At 39.6% G+C, this 20,042-nt stretch overlaps 2 protein-coding genes across 2 annotated transcripts in view; both read left to right on the forward strand.

The window, feature by feature from the left end:
* The window catches only part of LOC139732493 (tRNA (32-2'-O)-methyltransferase regulator THADA-like), a 39,822-nt gene extending 35,837 nt beyond the window's left edge, over positions 1-3,985 (forward strand). Inside the window, exons 29-31 of the mRNA XM_071643356.1 lie at positions 264-432; positions 2,245-2,360; positions 3,253-3,985. Of these exons, the coding sequence (XP_071499457.1) occupies positions 264-432; positions 2,245-2,360; positions 3,253-3,985 (1,018 nt within the window). The remainder of the gene's footprint in view (positions 1-263; positions 433-2,244; positions 2,361-3,252) is intronic.
* A 2,416-nt stretch (positions 3,986-6,401) lies between these two features.
* Positions 6,402-19,404, forward strand: LOC139732495 (uncharacterized). Its single transcript, XM_071643358.1, has 7 exons — positions 6,402-6,510; positions 8,724-8,864; positions 11,850-11,941; positions 14,017-14,164; positions 15,374-15,568; positions 17,507-17,613; positions 19,255-19,404. The coding sequence occupies exons 1-7, from the start codon at positions 6,402-6,404 to the stop codon at positions 19,402-19,404; spliced, it is 942 nt and encodes a 313-aa protein (XP_071499459.1).
* The last annotated feature ends 638 nt before the right edge of the window (positions 19,405-20,042 follow it).

Raw genomic sequence — 20,042 nt, forward strand, 5'->3', positions numbered from 1 at the left:
ACTTTTTGTTTTGACAGTCCTCGGGCAGAGTGGTCTGCATTCTGCCTTTAGCTCAAAACAACTTTCATGTAGATCAAATGCTTCATTGGTTTACCATACAAGTTTTACTTCACAGATTCACAGACAGTGAAAAGGTTAGTTGCATTTAATTTGCACAATGATATACTCAATGAGTTATTATTGGAAGCAGACATAGACAGTATTTGCTATATTTTACTCTAGAAGCACAACCAATACTCTGTCTCTTTTTCTTCTGCCATCAGTGCTGGGAGTAGTGCGGTGTATAAGACTCGTAGCATTGCTGCCACTGCCCTGGTTCCGCTGGTGCCGCTGGATCAACTTGTGCCCACACTCAACCGCTTGCTGGACATGCTTCCAGGATCAGCAAAGGAACAACTGTCTCAGAATACCATCCATGGTGTCTTAATGCAGGCAAGCAATGATGCAATGTTAGGGTAGGAGGAATACAACGAGATAACGTTATGGGGGTGGGGGATATTTTGTATCATCACCCATATCAGACATCTGAGCTGTGGTTGTACAAGAATGTATTCCCCTTGTTTTAAGTGCCAGCAGGGAAAAGATGGTTATATTTCTTATATCCCCCTCTTTTACAAATGCCCATGGGATTTTGGTGTTAAAAATGAGGGGAATATACCATCCGGGCACTTGAGCATCCAGTGATGAAAATTTGCTCTTGATGAGAGTTTCGCGACAAAAGGCAAATTCCAAAATGTTAACACATACAAAATAGAAGATGATTGCAGCAGCTGCCCTCTATGTGTGAGCGTGTGTGTGACTGTGCGCACTGGCTGTAACACGTGCTGCTTGCCTGAGCTGTGCTTATGTGTGTGCATGGTATGGAGGCAGCACATTGGTGTAGGGCTAGAATTGGCGCCAAGTATAGATTGTTACTGGGAAGTTGTAAAATGTTTACGTTGTAATAATTTCTTTTACTCCTCATGATACCCGGAATGGGTAATAATAATGATATCGTCGCTGGGGTGACAAGACCTTGTATCTGCAATTTTGGTGAAAATGACTTATTTGGATTAATGGTCAAATAATGGGTTAAATGATGTCCTGTCCAAATCCCAACAGTCTTACTCCAAAAATGAAGCAACCATGGCATGTCAAAGGAAAGGCTATCCTATTTGCCACAGTGCTTTGGCTGCCATGTTTTTTGGCTCTCCTGAACATTTGACATTTTGTAGATACGAGGTCTTGTCGCCCCAGCGACGATATGGACTAGCTTCTTTCGGGGGATATGACATTAATTGCCCTCACTAGAATTGTAATGCCCGAGTTGAAAATGAGGGCAATACAATTCTAATTCAGGCAATATATGTCACATTTCCCTCAAGGTCGGTCCATATCATATTATTATACCGTATGTCCAAAAAAAAAATTACAACAGTACCCTCCGCAACGATAGCTTTAAAAATAGTGAATCAATCCAAATACAATTTCAGGGTATGAAACTATAACTCATTGCCCATATCTTACAGAAAACCCCATCCGATTTGTTTCAGTGGTCAAAGAGATATGAGGAATTTTGTAGAGCATGTCAGGAATCTCTTCCCTCCAAGTTCTGTCTATTGTGTTCACACATTAATATGCAGTTCCAAGAGCATCCAATTGCTAAACTTGGAAGAATCAGACTCATGACATGCTTTACAACAATCCACATTCTCTGTGACCGCTTAACCAAATTGAATGGAGTTTCTGCATAATAGAGCTGAGATGTAATATTTTAAGACACTGAAGTAGCATTTAGATGGTTTAATCATATTGAGTGTTATCAATGCGAAAATCCGATTGTAATTTTTTTTGGGACATACTGTATATCCCTCATTAATGAAATTCTGTTCGTTGATTGGTCAACATAGCATCGTGTGAGCAAACATAACATTGCAATGATGTCAATGTTGAAAATAGAATGTTGATGGAGAAAAATGTGCTGAACTGTGATGACATATATGGTATTGTTCACTATGTCATTTGTGTACATACCCTTGATTTACATGTGTTTGTTTGTTTGTTTTCTTCTCTTTTTTTGAGGGGGGGGGGAGGAGAGTAGGCAAAAGTATTCAGCTTGTTACCCACCATCAATACAGTACCCAAATATGCCAAAACCATGTAGATATCAACATGCTAATCTGTAATTTATCAATACAGGAACTACATTCAGCTAAAGTTTAATTTCTCCCTTTTTTTGACAATGATCATTTCAAACAAACACAGATCCACGGCCTGCTGGCAAGGCACAGCAGTGATGCTATCATTCCCAGTGACATTGCCGAGGACATCGTAAGAACTGTGCTACCTAGAATTCAACAGCTCATCTGGCTTGCATCAAGGTAAGTGTAATATAGACTCCAAGAAAACATAATACAGTGTAGATTTGAAAGACTGATATATTCTTCCATGGTCCAGAGTCCTAATTGCAGTTTCTTCGAGCGTTTGTGGCATTGTGATGATGTACAATCTGACCTGCCTGCAGCATGTCAAAAAGCTGCAGTATTTCAATACTCGGCCACTCTATTTGCCTTTTGCTCTGTTGTATCTGATCATGTAGACACAGCAGTCTGTCTTTGATGCTTGTTTGTTTGTTTTTTTCTGTCTACTTTGATTGCCAGTGATATTCAAATCATCCTGTTCTACATACTATGTGTCTAGGAAGAGATGATTGCATGCTTTTGAATGTGATTTCCTATCCTTAACCCGTCGAGGACGGACTGATTTTGCTACAATACATATTTCCCATAGACACCTGCCCGAGTTTACTCAGGACTTGTCCTCAACGGGTAAAGAATATAAATGTTGAATTGTTATATTGTTTTGCAATAAGCTATTGTCCACGTACCAGATATATCTTTAAGAAACTAGATCTGACTTCAAAGATCTGATCCTCTGGAGTCCCAGAAACCAACTGTGGACATGTTGTGTTTTTAATTGTGTACATAAAATGATAAAAAACAACAAACAAAATACCAGTCAATGCAAGTATATGACATTTAAATTCATTTTGCTCACTCAGTGAGTCAACGTTCACCCGCTGAGGATGGGCTTATTTTGCTACAACACTCATTTCCCATAGACCTCTGTCCGGGTATACTCTGGACTAGTCCTCAACGGGTTAACACCCTAGTCAGACAATTGTGATTCCAAATATAGTGATGATTGAGATGATGTTGATCATCTCTGTTATATAGTGATTTGAACATGCCAGCCTTTTTCTCCATATTGCAGCCAGAATACCTGCTTCGTCACTAGAGCAGCTTACACAGCCATCATCAAGGACTTCTGCCTGGACTGTCAGTGGCTGCAGAGGCTTTTGCCTGCATCTCAGCAGTACTTAGAGAGAGACATCGGCCCCAAATCATTCCTTGGAGCAGTGGTGGAGTTGATAAAAGCAGAGATTCTTGGTGGAGAGTTTCATTTGCAGCTGTCTTGCAGCCACCCTGGTTTTCTCCTGTGGCAGGCAACGTTTGCATCACTTTGTTTGATGGTCCACACCACCCTTGCGTCAGCAACATCCCTACAGCGAGAGGATTATGATGACATTTGGAAAGCTGGTGATGCCACATTCTCTATAACAAGTCCATGCCAGCAGCAACACCAACCACGAAGTTGTCCACCAGACAACACACTAGCTCCACAAAAGCAACCACAAGATGCAATTACAGGGTCGCCTCCTGTTCCCAACTCATCAGATAGTACTAGTACTAGTGGAAGCCCCTATTTATTTTTCCTCAGCTCACCTTTCCTGGAAGTCAAACTTGTCACATTGACCCACCTCATTCAGGACATGGAACACTCCAGCTGTATAGATAGCAATGGAAGACCTGGCCACTTGCAACATCACCACAGGGGTGTGCAAAATGCTTGGCTATTATACCACAGACTTATGGATATGTTGATGGAAGAACATGAGCCTGAATGCCTATCCAAAGTGAGTCAGGTCTCAAATATGTATCCATAATCATGTAATGATTTTTTTTGTCTTTTTGTGCTAGACTGACAGTAATTGTACTAGTTCCGATGCAGTAGCCAGCATGGCCACATCAATAATTCACTAAAAAGAGATATATTTCACTTGAGATGAATTCATAGTTGACAACATGTACTAAAGTGCATTCCAGGTTTACAATTCGTAAATGATAATGATGAGATTAACAATAATGGTCATGACGGTGGTGAGGAGAAGGAGGAAATGAAGTATGAAAGTTAGAGAAGGAAGACGATGATGAAGATATTATACAGTATTTCTCAATTTTGTTATATATATGACTGTCTCTTTTTTTCACCTAGTTTGATACAGAGCAACTCTTAGTTTTAATCTCTCATTTCTTGTGCTGAAGGTGTGTCAAGCACTATGCTCCCTCATCCCAATGATGCACCATCAACCATTCACATCTGATTCCTCATCCTCTGGTCCCACGTTGATGAAACCTGTCAGCTGTATTCGTCTATGCCTACACCTTGCCCAGAACCATGCCACAAGGTACCTTGACCATGTCAAGCTTTCAGTTTAAAGAGGAATTCACCTAAAAGAGAAAGTTGCATATGGTAGAACAGTGGAAAGTCTGACCAAAATCAAATGTGAAACTAAACAGTTTGATTTTCAGAAAACTAGGTTAATTATGTGTTTTTTAAGAACCTTGAAATAACTGGTGTGATTATGTAACCATAAAATTGCCTGTATTGATGCTCCCATTCAAAATGTAACCACGTTCATCAGGAATCATTCCAATTAACATGGGATGCAAAATTGCTGAAGTGGTAGAGATGCTCCCCATTTGGACCCTAAGGAATAAGCTCCAAAAGCCCAAACTTGTAAATACTAAACATGATCTTCTCTAGTTCTAAAAGAAGTACAGCCAGGTCTTGTTATATGTAGGTAATAGTAGAGGTACAAAATACCTAGTTGTAACCTGATAGGGCACATAAGTTTTGGTGTGGTCTAATGTTTGAAATTAACATGATTTGTCCTTCCATAAAATGTCAGATTATATTTTTATGAAGTCCAAAGCAATAATTCTAAGCGGCACAGGACACAACTTTGTTCAAATGATGTAGAGTTCTTTAGGGCACAAACTCTAAATTTAACCCATTGAAGATGAGTCCCGAGTATACTCGGGCAGGTGTCTATGAGAAATGCGTGTTGTAGCAAAATCAAACCGTCCTCAACGGGTTAACATATCTCGTTTTGTTGAACCAGTCAGGGGGAAATGCATCTAGATTTTTGTAGAGATAAAGAATATGATTTATTTGTGACAATGATTGAGGTGGCTTTAAATTGACAATGGAGGTTTCTTGTTGAGGTGGGGGTATCAGGGTAAATTGTCAACACTCCACATCAGGGTCACGAACCAAGGTCCCAGAACAATGCTCCAAAGATCCAAAAACAGTGATAATATAAGCATTTTCTCTAGATCTAATAGCACATCAAGTTGTATTATGTTTGTAGATACTTGGCAGTTTCCAGTTTCAGAGGGAGAATCATAGTGGGCTGTCAGAGAAAGAATCAACCCTTCAATTACTTTCTTCAAAATGCATGATTAGATTTAGCAGGAGTCATATCTATGGGTGGTGAATTCAGAGCACTAAAATGCTTAATGTCAAACATATATATATTTTTTTCTCTCTCTTTTTCTAGCTGTATAGGTAAAATATATCTTATAATGTAGATATCTTTATAGGTTGAGAATGCTGACTATCCATGAGACCTGGACCTATTAGTGTAATTTCATACCTTTTGAGGGGCACAGCAAGAAGGTTGAATCAAGGTCAAATTTAACTAAAGCCAAGATGTACATGAAGACCCCCTAGAGCTCAATTTAATGACTCCTGTGTTTTGGTGGTTCCCAGGGAGGAGATTGTGTCTGCTGTTGTATCCCTGACTGGAGCATTCCTGCCTTCAGTACTAGCTGCCAGTGGTCAGGTAAGAATACATGTCTGGTGGACTCATTCCGTAGCAAAGTATTGTACACTTCCATCTTCAGTCAGCTACTAAGTGGATGAAGCATGTATGTTGTACATTTACAAATTTTAAGACTCTGAGAATAGAAATTGATCAGAGTTAAAGGGAAACTCCTTTCTATGTTCACCTTAATTCACCCTTCAATTGCTTTGTACATTAGAAAGGATGAAAGTACCATTTTTAATTAATAATTTAAATGCCTTTCCTTCCCCGTTAAAAACAAATTACTATAGCATATAGTCAGTGCAGTGCTCTAATGATTTGATGCAAGAGTAATATAGTTTGTTTATTTTAAGTCCTCTTTTAAAAGGAGAAAAACAAGTAAATGTATAGTGCAAACTTTGATTGTTTGCTTGGATGACAGGAAGGCAGTGATGAGAAGCAAGCTGTCCTGTTGGAGTGGACACAACTGATGATGTCCTGCAGTGACACAGAGAGAAGCTCACAGCTCAGACTTAGTGTGGCACAGCTCCTGGCTGACCTGGCACTGCCTCTCCTTGTGCAGGGATCGGTCCTGCACAGAGGTATGATGTCAATTTATTGAAACTGTCGAGATCTAGAGACCACATTTATCTAGTGGCTCTTAACAATTACCCCTTGGACAGTTACCTTAGACCCTTCCCCTGACCCTAATCCTAATCCTGAACCTTATCCTGAACCTAATCCGAACCCTATCCCAAATTCTAACCCTAAACCTATCCCTGACCCTAATCTTTACTCCAACCCTGTCACTAACTGGTATTTAGCCAGGGGGTAATTGTCCTCCGGGGGTGATTGTCCAAATACATAATCTAGTTGGTGCTGTATTTTTGTGGTTAGAATATTTACTATTATATTTTGATATTTCATGAGGTAGAGTTAAAAACTATTATATTCCACATGCTAAGAATCTTGCTACAGGATTGGTTAAGAGCTGATCACGTGATAAAACATAGTTTTGCCCATCACATCACCTGAGAAGTAAAGTTCGTTACACTCTATTGTGATAGCCATTTCTGTTTCGCTGATCTCTTAGTCCACAGTCCTAACGCGTGATATCACTTACAGCTTTGAGTACGCGCAAAATAAAAGTGCGTTGCACTGTGGTCTATCTTTTGACCTGGGCCAAGTGATAGACCACAGTGCAACACACTTTTAGTATCAGTGAGACGCGCCAGCCTACGTCTAAGGTTGACTCGCATGTTTACCGTACCGTGTGTGTAGTAGTCTAGTCAGTTGCCTTGCTCGTAGATCGTGTTTCAAAATGTTCAACGTTTTTAGCAACTTGTATGATTGGTAAGTGAATGTAGCCTAAGCCCCAAGGATACGTATAGGCCTACCTACCTAGGATAGGTCTAGACTCTTTGACTCTCGCTAGACATAACGTTAGATCTGCAGTTAGTGTTTTTGGACAAGTCTGTAACTGTCTAACAAGATCTAGCTGTGTTGTTCGCCTCCCCCTCCCCCTCTCGTCTTGTTCCCTACAGTTTAAAGTGATTTCAGATGTGGAATTGAATGGGAATATAGATGTGGAATATAAAGCAAATAATCAACTTTTCGTTTCAGGCAATGAGACAAACTATCACTTCCTCGGCGATCTGAATGTGTACGCTATGTTTCCTCAGCTGCGCTTCGGAAAGATAGCTACATCCAGATCGCCTCGGAAGTGATAGTTTGTCCCATCACCTTCACCAACGTTGATTATTTGCTGACTGTAAAACCAGAAACGTTTGCCGCATGAAACTTTCACAATTCACCACTGGCATTCAATGCACTGTGTAGACTAACATGTTTGTGTGCATTTCACTTTCTTGTATCTTGGCTCCTTGCAAAATTCATGAAAGTTTCATGCATATGAAAACTTCTAGTTTTGAACAGTATCTTTTGTTGGTGCCCATACATGTTCATTCCCTAATTGTTTGTTACATTTGTAGAATTCTCAAACAGCACATCAGTCCTAAATATATCTGATTTCTTAATTGGTAACACTTTTTAGAAGATTGAAGATCCTATATCTGTCTCACATTGGTGATTTTTTGTAAATTTTTTTCTTTGAGCAGATTTGATAAATTTTACCAGATCTGTGTAATCCTTCTCCAATATACGATACACAGTGCTATTCAGAGGTGCTAAGTTAATGAGGACAAGATAATATCTCTGCGGCAAAAATACCTCATGACTCCATGGGGTAATTCTCCCCTCCCTGATTTCATTGACATGGCTTACTTACATCATTCTGTGTATTAGCAAAGTAGCACTTGAATTCGTGTGGCAGGTGAAAAAAAAGAGGATATTGTAGGGTCTTGTACATCTTCAAATGTGTAGCATGGCACAAACATAGACTGTAATCTGTCTTGGCATATGTCACAGATTGAAATGATCGATCTATATTATTGAAGTTAAGCTGACTCAAAGGACCAATATATGCTCTGTATGTTTATTATTATTATCATTTAGTTTTTTTGTAAGAATAGATAGAGTTGGATTCTTTCTGGTAAATGAAAGTTCGTAATCACAGCGTGTTACAATGGTACTGACAGCAGAGCTCTTAACTCATTTGACCACGGCAGTCATGTGACTTGTCTGGTAATGTAGGCTGTAGAGTATCGCGGAAACTTTCTCTTGGAAATGAATGGGATATTCTTAGGGGAAGTGAAACTGATTTGGAGAAGGAAATGTTATGTTTAAAGAAAAATATGCCATTAGCAGTGCTCACGTATGCAAATAAAAAGACTGAAGAGATCCAGTTCTTCCACAGGTTCCATGCGCTGCTCTCTCATAGGTGTCCTCGTACACCTTCTCCAAGATGATGACCTCAGAGTTCAGGGGGCGGCTGTCCAGTGTCTGTCTAGAGTATCAGCAGAAGTCTACACTAAGCTCAGGGCAAACAGCAAACAGGGTGAGTGAGCTAAGTCTTAGAAACAGAAATTTGATTAATACAGAAGTCTTGCCAAGAAGTCTTTGGGTGGGTGACCATATATAATATTCATTCATTTATTTGTAAATAAAATGTAACAGGAAGGTAATCTGTGTATTGCAACTGATTGACAAATTGCCCTACATCGACGTAAATAAGCACTGAATTGATCAGTGTTTTAGTAGTAGCCACGATAAAAAATCATTGGCGTACATACTCGAGCAGGATTCGAAACTACGACCTCCTGATCACCGGACAGGCGTCATCTCCACTAGACCACCGAGCTTTCGCCCGACAGCAAGTGTTGGTTCTAATCCTTATAGCATGCAGCGGGTACTGCTTTGTTATTCAAATTCATGAAATTCTTCCGTCGTGATGTGTTTATTGCAACTGATTGACAAATTGCCCTACATCGACGTAAATATGTAGGGCAATTTGTCAATCAGTTGCAATAAACACATCACGACGGAAGAATTTCATGAATTTGAATAACAAAGCAGTACCCGCTGCATGCTATAAGGATTAGAACCAACACTTGCTGTCGGGCGAAAGCTCGGTGGTCTAGTGGAGATGACGCCTGTCCGGTGATCAGGAGGTCGTAGGTTCGAATCCTGCTCGAGTATGTACGCCCATGATTTTTTATCGTGGCTACTACTAAAACACTGATCAATTCAGTGCTTATTCACGTCGATGTAGGGCAATTTGTCAATCAGTTGCAATAAACACATCACGACGGAAGAATTTCACGAATTTGAATAACGAAGCAGTACCCGCTGCATGCTATAAGGATTAGAACCAACACTTGCTGTCGGGCGAAAGCTCGGTGGTCTAGTGGAGATGACGCCTGTCCGGTGATCAGGAGGTCGTAGGTTCGAATCCTGCTCGAGTATGTACGCCCATGATTTTTTATCATGGCTACTACTAAAACACTGATTAATTCAGTGCTTATTTACGTCGATGTAGGGCAATTTGTCAATCAGTTGCAATAAACACATCACGACGGAAGAATTTCATGAATTTGAATCTGTGTATTGTTTCTCCTTTCATGCAGTCTGTGTACATCAATGATTGTATTTTCCCTTTTTAAATTATGTCACTTGTGTGGTTGGATTCTTGACTGTGCTGTGGAAAATTACTGGTAGTGATCACACAGTGAATGACTCTTCACACCTTGCTTTACACTCAAAAGAACAAAATCAATCTTTATCACCTGGCTTGAGGTCTGCCCATCACTGTAATGTGTAGAACTTGAATGAAATTTATGGCAGATACCAGTAACTGAGATAAATATAGATATTGATGAAACAGGTGACTTCCTTTGTCAAATACATAGAAATCCTGTTTGTTAAATCTGCACAAAGCAAGTTATCAGACTTTTGCATACACCAAAATGCCAATTCCAAAGGGGAAGTGATGTCCTTGAGAGCAGGTCTGGTTTGGTGATTGCTTTGACAGTCAATAGTGTGAGGGCAGCATTTGTAGTACCATTATTGAAAGTGATGATACCCTCAGTGAAAATGAGAGGGGGGGGGGGGAAGAAGGGGGAAGGGCTGTCTTGACCTTTCTTGCTCCAAAAACAAGGTGCAACTACCAAACATAACGTATTGCCTGGAAACAAACTAACAGCCCACTGGTGCTTCCAAACTATGATTCTGCCTGCATCTGCACCTCATCATAAAGGCAGCCATGTCTTTTCCACAGACTTTTGGTAATTACCCGTGAAGCATTCAGCTATAGGCAGCCCTGCTGACTGCACACTCCAGACCTGCTCCTTCCTCCTTTCATATATGCAATGTCTGGTTTAAGTTCAAACCAAAACATAGTTCTCAGAAGGGCTCAAAATTAATCATCCACCATTTGGAATTTGCTTGCAATACATTGAAAGGGTCTACCAAGAAACTTGTCTGGATGACAGGATTTGCCAGGATAAGAGTTATTTTGGAGTATTGCGAGATCAAAAGTGTCCAATAATTTTGATCATATGCTCATAACTTTTATTCCTGAAGCGCCCTCCCCATTCAGTAGTTCGCAGGTAGAATGTTACATGATGATTGACCATGCCCTAGCCATTGTATCTTTAACAAGCTGCATTCGTTTCACTGTAGCGCTGAAGATTGTGGATTCTGCTGTGGCCCAGTTTGTTGACTGTCGATAATTGGTTATTTAAAAAAAATATATATATGAATAAAAAAGTTAGAAATAAATTATGCAGCAACCATTGCTCTGAGACTGTAGTACTTCTGGCAAACCTTTATGGGTAATATTTCACATTTTCATCATAATCCCACTGAATTTGTCTTATTATAGCATCACTTCTCACATTTCTTATGCATATGTGTAAATTTTAGAACCAAGATTGACAGTTATGCAGGCAGATGTGAACTATGCTTTCTCTTTAACCACTGAAGACACTTTCGCACCATGCAAGTGTGGCAGTGCCTGAAGCTGCACCAAGTGAACCTATCAAAACCCAGTAATATCACAGTCACAGTTTACAAACTAAAAGCAGCATGAACCCGTTGATGGACTATTTTCATCCTTTCCTTCTTTTGATTGGGCATGCAAAGTCAATTCAGATTGGCCCTAGATAGGTGATGAGGAAGTATAAAGTACCACATTCACACTAACTTGATATTTTCGTGTGATAGACTGGGCATCCACAAGTTGAATGTCTCTATCGATCTGTGTCAATTGTGTATATGAATTACAGTATTCATACTTTATTTTTCTGTGTCTGGCATTGCAATTTTTGCAGCATTTTTGTAATATCTGGAGACAATGAAATACTGCTCATCGGTGATTTGGCTATCCTACTTGGCAATTGAAAGAGTGAAAATAGATGAAATAATGAAACAAATTTTTGTGCTTTCCTGGATGTATGTATGCACATATGTTTGTGAGGGCTTGTACATATATAAATAATGAGCTTTTGTAAGATTATGTGTGATCCTTTGTATCTCCTCTCAGAACTTTTCCAAGGCTTAGGAGAGGTGGAGAACGTTGAAAGTTTGCTGGATCATGTCATGCTGGACATAGCCACAAGTGATCACATAGATGAGGTATGAATAGAGCCACTGTTTCAGTTGACTGTCGCTTGATATTCATCATTATTCATTTCTGCTGTACAGTCGTGGACATCGTATTGGACTGTATATGCAGGGATCAATGCTAACTTTTTTCTTTAGTGGCCACTTCCGACTACTAAATAAAAATCTTGAATTTGACATTTTGGTGGCCTGAAAAGCAATTGTGTCAGCCTGAAATAAAATGAAACATAATGATCCATTTTTAATCTTAGTTGCCTGATTGGGCCATCAAAAGATATCCTTTTGGGGGAATTTTGGTGCCTGACATCAATTTTTAGTGGCTCAGGGCCATCAGTCCCCTGCTAATGTCGAGCCCTGCTATATGTAATGTAAAATTGAATAAAGCGTTTTTACAGAGCTGGCTATCAGTAAAAAATCAGTATGTTCGCAGTTCTCCTTTCTGTATTTTAATGAATACTTTTCCAAACATTTGGAATCAAATCAAATAATCTAATGCTATGCGACTGCTCATGTTTACATTGTCAAGGTTGAATTCTTGGTGTTTTTGCAGGAAACAGGAAGGAAAAGGCCATTGACAAATTTCATCTTCACAGTGCAGAGTGTATTGGTCTGGCATTGATCCCACTCTGCTTTCATGGCTGTAAATGTTGTAATATCTTCATATATAGTGCAAGTCTTCTCCATGGAAGTTGCACATGATCATACAAGTACATATCTTTGGAGTATTGAGGCATGCAATGATTGAAAAGCAACAACGATCCATCCCAGTCTGTTAAAGGTCCTGTTTACCTTTGGGAGCAGTGATTTTAAAAATGTGCAAGATATCACATTTGATGCATATGTGTCGGTCTGCTGTGTCACAAAACATCCTACTATATAAGATTTTCACAATAAAACCTAAAATATAAGGAGATATCAGTGTTTTTCTCAATAAACTGTAACTGTAGACGGTTTAATCCAGAAATATTATTATCATAACTGTTGTTCACATTTTGTGCATTTAACAACACTTTGCATCGATTATACGGATTCAAATTTTACAGTGGTTGTTTCTATCCCTGACTCACATTTTAGAACTATTTTAAAGCACTAATGCTGGGTTTTGTTTTATCTGCAAATGGTAAATTATGCCTTTAAGTCTGACTTAACTGCACCTAGCTGGTTGGTGTGGTTTTTTTTCTTTAGAAAAGAAAAAAGAAAAAAGAAAAAAAGACCTCAATAAGTGAAGGACTTGGAACTCTTTGCTTCTCACCAGAACCTGTGATTTTCATATTTATGTGACACTACAGATTACCTTTAATCTGGTCTGCAGGTTCTTTGGGATTTTTAAAAGATAAAAAGTTGGTTTGAAGAGTGTTTCCATTTAGGGAACTGATGGTCTTATATATTTGATACTAGTAGCTTATTTTACCCCCATGCCCTCCCTCAACCATGTAGGACTGTATGTATGGTGAAAGGCCTGCAACTTTTTAAGTCATGCATTCATAGTTTTCACTTTCTCTAACCCGTTGAGGACGAGTCCCGAGTATACTCGGGCAAGTGTCTGTGGGAAATGCGTGTTGTTGCAAAATCAGCCCGTCCTCAATGGGTTAAAGTTTGTGGAAAGTAGGAGGATGTCCATGGTGTGGCAATCAGTCAAAGGTCATTCATTCTTAGGGCCACGTCAATGTCCCATCCTTGTGGTCAAACTTACTTTTTAATGAATCTTAGCTTTTGTCATCAGGTGGGGGATAGGTCTTGTCATCTAGCAAGTCTCTAATGGCATTATTCAACCCTCTACAACAAAAAGACACAAAAGAGATGGAAATATGCAAATATTTCATGTGTGTGTGTGTGTGTGTGTCTGTCTGTCTGTCTGTCTGTCTGTATGTGCATACTGGAGACAATTCCTGCCAGACAAGAAACGTAGGTCTGATTATCAAAAGTAGATTTTGCGGATCATCCAGTTTACTACAGCACTATTTTTTGTGTGTGTCAGGGTTTGTTTGTTTGTTTTTTCGTTGCTTTCCCAATGAAATTTGTATCATGTTTACCAATTTTGCATCACTTCTGTGGGCTGACTTTCACTTTGGCTGTGCACTCACCAGAGCACTATGGAGCAGCTGTCATGTGACTGGCCTGTACTACTGGGTCTACAGGAGAGCAGTGTTGTCATGGTAACCACCAAGGCCCTTCTGGAGCCTTTTGAAGCCGTCTTCCGGATCATGCTACGCTGGGAGCATGGTAGTCTGCCAGGTAAGGAGACAGCAGTAAAGGCTTGCACATTTAGAGATAGTATGTATTGTTCTGTTTGAGCTGTGAGAACATCTTCTCTGTGCTGAAGATTTTACAGTGACAATTTCTAAGGGCAAGGGTCTTTAAAAACATGTTGCTTTCATATGTCACACACACTGCTGCATTTATGGTCTCTTGCTCACAAATGAGCAAAAGCAGTGATTTATCAAATCAAGAGCTGCATTCATTTGGTTAAGTTCATTAAAAAAAATCAGACAAATGAAGCTGCTTTCTTTGGGTTTCAGTAGACAATAGACTTTTCATGTGTACAGTAACCATTAAAGGTAGGGGATACCTTTTACAGACCTCCCAAAATGCAGCAAAACATTAGATATGAACCTCAGGGGACTTGTTTAGGCCACTGCTGAGAATTTGGAAGTCAACAGTTATCTACAATTTGAATAATGCACAAAACTCAACTACTCAGTAGTTCTGTGTGTCAGCCACACTTAAGCCTTTTTGTTGCAGTCTTCTGTATTTTTTATCTATAAACACAAATCTAAAAGTATAAGAGCTGATGTAATAACATATAGAGTGTGTGGCAAGAATGTATATAGAAATGTTTGTAAGTTTTGATGAACTTTCTTCACAAAATATACATGATGGACACACATGCAGTGCATGGGTCTGCAAAGGTAGCCTAGTAATGTACTGGAATTTACGGTGAGCCCCGAAAAAAATTCAATTCAAAATCTAACGGTCAAAAAAGTGTACTAAATGTTACCTTCCACTTTCAATACTTTATGGGAGTTTCTAAAATGATACTCTCTTCAACATACCACTATATTTATACAACTCTTCATTTAAGGCATGCAAATGGGATTCCCTACCTTTAATGCACAGACTCGCCTGAACTCGCGTTGCAATGAAATTTCACAGACTTGACTTGTCGTTTGCAACATAAATGTCACTCTCCAAGATTTCACCTTGATAAATATCTAAGAAACTTAGTATTTGATAGTAGTATATCAAATCGAGCCCTGAGAATACTCGCGCAGGTGTCTTTTGGAAATGTGTGTTATAGCAAAATTAGCCCATCCTCAGTGGGTTAACTATCCTGACATGTCATATATGCTTGCATTATCATCTCTTCTCTCACTCCCCTTTCTCTTGATATGTATTGATCTCTCCACCTCCTCCTCTTTCCTCTACAATCTATGCTGGTATCAGACCTTCTGGCATGGGATTTACACCCCTGCCTCCTGCTCTATGTGGCTCCATATCTACTCACCCTACTCTCCTCTGTGGATACCATTGTTGACCGCATCAAGCTGCTTCACCGATGGGCAATGGAAGGTGTGGAGAAGGACGAGTCTTCTACCCCAAATGAGGCGAAGGACAAGGAGGAAGAACAGATCAATGCAAGTGTTCAATTTGTTTGTCAATTACCTTCTGCAAAATCTTTTTTTTTTCATCAAGAGGAAACACAAACAACAAACAACAAACAACAACAGCAACAAGTTAAACAAAAAATTGTTCGACTTTAAGTACAGCATCACACCGTAAGCATAGAACTAGCACCTCAATGAACTTGTAACTTAAGGGACTGCTTTAATATTTTTGGTCTTTGTTATAAGTGCTCTTTTTTTCTTTGATATGTATAATAAGAAAGAAGAATTCATACAAAACAGCAAACTTTTACCAGGAATTTTCATAGATAGTTGATTGGCAGTGTCGGGTAAATTGAATGTGTTGTATTCTTATTCTCTACCTTGTGTATCACTACTATAGCTGTTTTGTGTGATCAAGCCCTCAATATACTCACTTTTAAGTCCTACTTTCACATCATGTGTCATCTTACATGGTGCTGTTTTATAGTATTCCCCTGTGCAGTAAAGCTCAAGCATACTGGCATCATGACTGAGTAGTAACTTTACCAAGTTTATGCCACACACTCTCTCTGATAGAGTTTTAGTAACCTCCCGCATACCGGGTATTTCTTGTCTTAAATGTGCACTTTCGAATGCCTGTGGGTAGGCTGTATGTCATGATGTCTGCTTTGTGCGGTTTGGATGTTTATATGTGTGTGTGTGTGTGTGTGTGTGTGTGTGTGTGTGTGTGTGTGTGTGTGTGTGTGTGTGTGTATGTTTGAGTAGGGTATAGTGTGATAGCACTCATGTGGACAGATGGTTATGTTCAATCTGCAGCTCTACAAATGAAGAGAGGAGCAAGCCCTCTCAGGTACATTAAACACACAGACACACACAAATACACACACACACACACACACACACACACACACACGCACACGCGCACACACACTCACACTCACACTCACACATTCGTTGATCCAGTGAGAGACCACCAAGTAAGGTGACAAAGTGACCTTGGAGCACTGGATTGCCAGTTTAAGTGTCTGAGTTTTAAACATGCATTGATAGAAGGAGTTTTCTTCCAACCCAATCACTTGCTGACCACAATGAATATGATTTCTGCTGACTCCCTCTGGACCCAAGAGCATATTTGATCATTTTAAGGTAAATTCTATGTCATTTTCAAGGTGACCTTGATAAAGAAATTAGATAAGAATCGACATAAGATTGAAAGTCTCCTTCCAATAATCTTTTTTGTATTTTCATGAAACAGTCATATTGGTCATAGTCATGTATGCAAATTAGATGAGGTCATGATGTCATCAGACTACAACTCTCCTAGTGGTCTGTTCTTTAAAATCTTGTGAATTGTGAAGTACCTATAGTGACCCCTTCCTTAAAGCCATTATTGCTAAATCATTACAACTGTAAAATGATTTGATGCAAGGATATAATTTCTTTTTGGATTTGTTTAAAAAAGGAAGCAGAGAAAAGACTAATGTGCAGGTCAATGTGTCAGGCTGTGACATTGTCCCTTCATGTAACTGCCATGTACATCTGTTTGACCAGCATTGCTTTGACTATGTCATGCAAACAAAATACTGTGAAATGATTTCACTCTATTCATATGAATCGAGTTGTGGACATTCACTTTGAGATTTAAAGCATCTGCTTGTGATTTTTCCGCAAAGGGTGTGCACTTAATATGTAAGGAATTGATTTAAAGAGCTCAAAAGTATTGCAAAATGATGTGTATAGGGAGTCTTCACAGTGCATGGTCAGGAATTCAGTCTGATGTTAAGGCTCGGAGGAAATCACTGCAACATTTTCAGATCCACGTTGGTGTAGACAGGGAACTGGAGCATCAAGGTACCTCAGTGGCCAAGGTACCTCAATGGCCAATCTTCCATCCAGTGCTAGTGATAAACATTAACAGACTGTCGCGTTGCCGTCAATCTGTTGGACTCTTCAATTGTGGTTTTACATCTAGGCATCCTGTTTCATTCAGTCGCATTTCGTCAGCTGTCTGCTCAGAGAAGCAAAGTAGCAGGAGGTAAATTGGCGGGAAGTGCAGCACCAGAGAGCTTTGATAGTTGGGTGAGTCTAAGTTTGGTGTAGGTGTTTGTGGGACAGTAGGAGATGTCTCGGAAAGAAGCCAAATGTCAAACAGGATTGCCTGTCATGCAAGAAGGTTGAAATCGAAGGAAATTCGATGACAAGTGGAGATGTGGGAGAACTCTAGCACGTCAGTTTGACAATGAAACCATGCCTCAACCACCACTGAGAGTGTCATATGCTGACCCCTGGAGTGATCTTGGCCTACTTTCACTCCCACAAATTAACTTAGACAGGGTATTTTTTTTTTCTGTTGTTGGTAGTCATTTGGAAACACTCAATACTCACTAAGGATGTTATGACTGTTCTGGTAGTTGTGTTCATTTTCTGGTTCTATCATTTTATTCCTGGCAGGCAGTATTGACTAAACCCTGCCTGCCGTGCGAATGACTAGTAAAATTGCATCAAAGAGGAACAACCAATGGATGTTGTAGTCAACAACACTTTTTGAACAGGTTGACAGTCCATGGTAGGAGTGGCAGTAAACCTGATAATAAAAATCGGATCATAGTGTTGCCCAACCAAAGTGTTTTGCTTGGTTCTTCTCAGAACTCGACCAAGAAAGAGTACTAACAGTCCTTTCACAGGACTGCTATGCATGATGCATAGCCAAACGCAGACACTGTAATTCCACCTGTTGTGTGCACAATGCTTTGCCTTAGATTTGCTGCAGAGGTGTTTATAAGGTCAAATCTTCAGACATACTTTGCCAAAAACGGAGAGGACTTAGGAATGAGGTACTACATTTTGGGACAAAGATTAGAGTCTAGAACCACTACTTCCAAGGCTTTCTCAAACATTTTAAAGAAATGTTAGTCAGGTGAAAGCACTTTATTATGAATGCTATTTTATATCATGGAAAATTACACACCAAGTGCAATCTTTTTTTTCTTTCAGTCACTACTACATAAAGCATGGATTGATGAATAGTTACAACAAAGCGTTTCTTGTGCTTTTCCACTCCTCCACCCCCGTACCCCCACGCTTTTTCTCCCCCCTAACCCCCACCTCCTCTTTATTTGCAGTTGTAATGTATTATGAACTTTCCCTGAACCCTTTCTGCAGAGAGATGTGGTATGATATCTTTTTCACTTGCTTTCATGTGTCTGTTGACACTGACAATGTGACAGCAGTACAATCAATCTACCTGTGAGACAAGCTAGTTGCAGTGGTGGCTTTTGGGGGCCCTCATGTTTGAAGTGCGCTAGCATTTCGAGGTCACACTTTATACGCATCTAAAAGTACACTCAAATTATCTTGTTTGGAAACCTGTGGATGACACAAATATCAGAACTATCGTTCCACTTTCTTAGTTTCACAGATGCCTAAAGTTTTTTATCTCCATATGTATTCTGGTGTCATCACATTTCTCAAAATTGCGATCAAGTAGTCATCCAATGTTAGGATGAAAGAATATTGGTCTCATTGGTAAGAATGTGTAGGAAGTCCAACAGGCCTTCTAGCTGTTTCTACGAAAAAGAAAAAAAAAAAGTGTCACTTTTTCATGAGTGTTTCTCACCTACAAGAAAGTCAAAGTCTGATACGGCTTGCTTACTGAGTTTCGTCAGTCTTACGTGTGATTGGTATATTTCTGTTTGAACTGTCAACCTTAACGCATTGTAGTTTGGGACTCCCGTCAAGTCTCCACAGGCCACCTGTTCACAGTGGCCACCAAGTGATTCATCCACGGGGGAGAGTCTTCCCAGAAACCCTGCATATTTCAGTCTGTCTACGTTGGCTGCTTGCCTGCTATCATCATACCCCAAACTGTAACGAGCACCATGACGCACGCAACATCAGATGGATGTATGATATAATCAGATGCAGATGGCCTTATGCTGTGTTTGAACATTTGCAGCATGTTTCTATGGTCAAACTTCCTTTTTTTTATCCCCAAGTTTTTGAAAAGACACAGATTTTAGCATCACTGCACTGAGCATTTAAAACAGAATATAGGAGATACTTTTATGTGCTGCTATCTTTATAATTATGTGTGTTTAAAAAACAATGTTTCTAAAGCAATCTTTGTCTTCAAAGTACTTAAGGACATAATGTGTGGCAAGAAATTTTCTCCTTCACACTAACATGTTGTCATAACCTTAGCTGACTAGTGAAGGACAGCACTGACAGGGTTGTACAGGGTAGGATCTATCTTCACTTATGAAGAGCTGAGTTAACCTGCTCACGTAGTGATAGTGGAAGAATTTCAAAGAATATGTCATGTTGTACACAACTGTGACAGTGTTGTCTCGATCTAGTGCCAGAGGATGTAGTGATTATTTTGTTTGTTTTGGTTGAAATATCAAATGCAGATAGATACATCTTTTACATACAAAATGGCTCTGCCATACATTGTGTGAAAGGCAGGGTAAGAAAAGTTAAATTTGCAGAGAACACAAAGCCCTCCAGGT

This window comes from Diadema antillarum, unplaced genomic scaffold, assembly GCF_040938485.1.
Source record: "Diadema antillarum isolate AM-2024a unplaced genomic scaffold, OU_Dant_1.0 seq00000427_RagTag, whole genome shotgun sequence".
NCBI lineage: Eukaryota > Metazoa > Echinodermata > Echinoidea > Diadematoida > Diadematidae > Diadema > Diadema antillarum.

Excerpts from the sequence above, each read along its gene's own strand:
- LOC139732495 (XM_071643358.1), top strand. The coding sequence starts at position 6,402 with ATGTCCTGCAGTGACACAGAGAGAAGCTCACAGCTCAGACTTAGTGTG. Across the intron at positions 6,511-8,723 it reads GGGATCGGTCCTGCACAGAG|GTTCCATGCGCTGCTCTCTC; the intron begins GTATGATGTCAA and ends GTTCTTCCACAG. Across the intron at positions 15,569-17,506 it reads GGAAGAACAGATCAATGCAA|GCATCCTGTTTCATTCAGTC; the intron begins GTGTTCAATTTG and ends TTTTACATCTAG.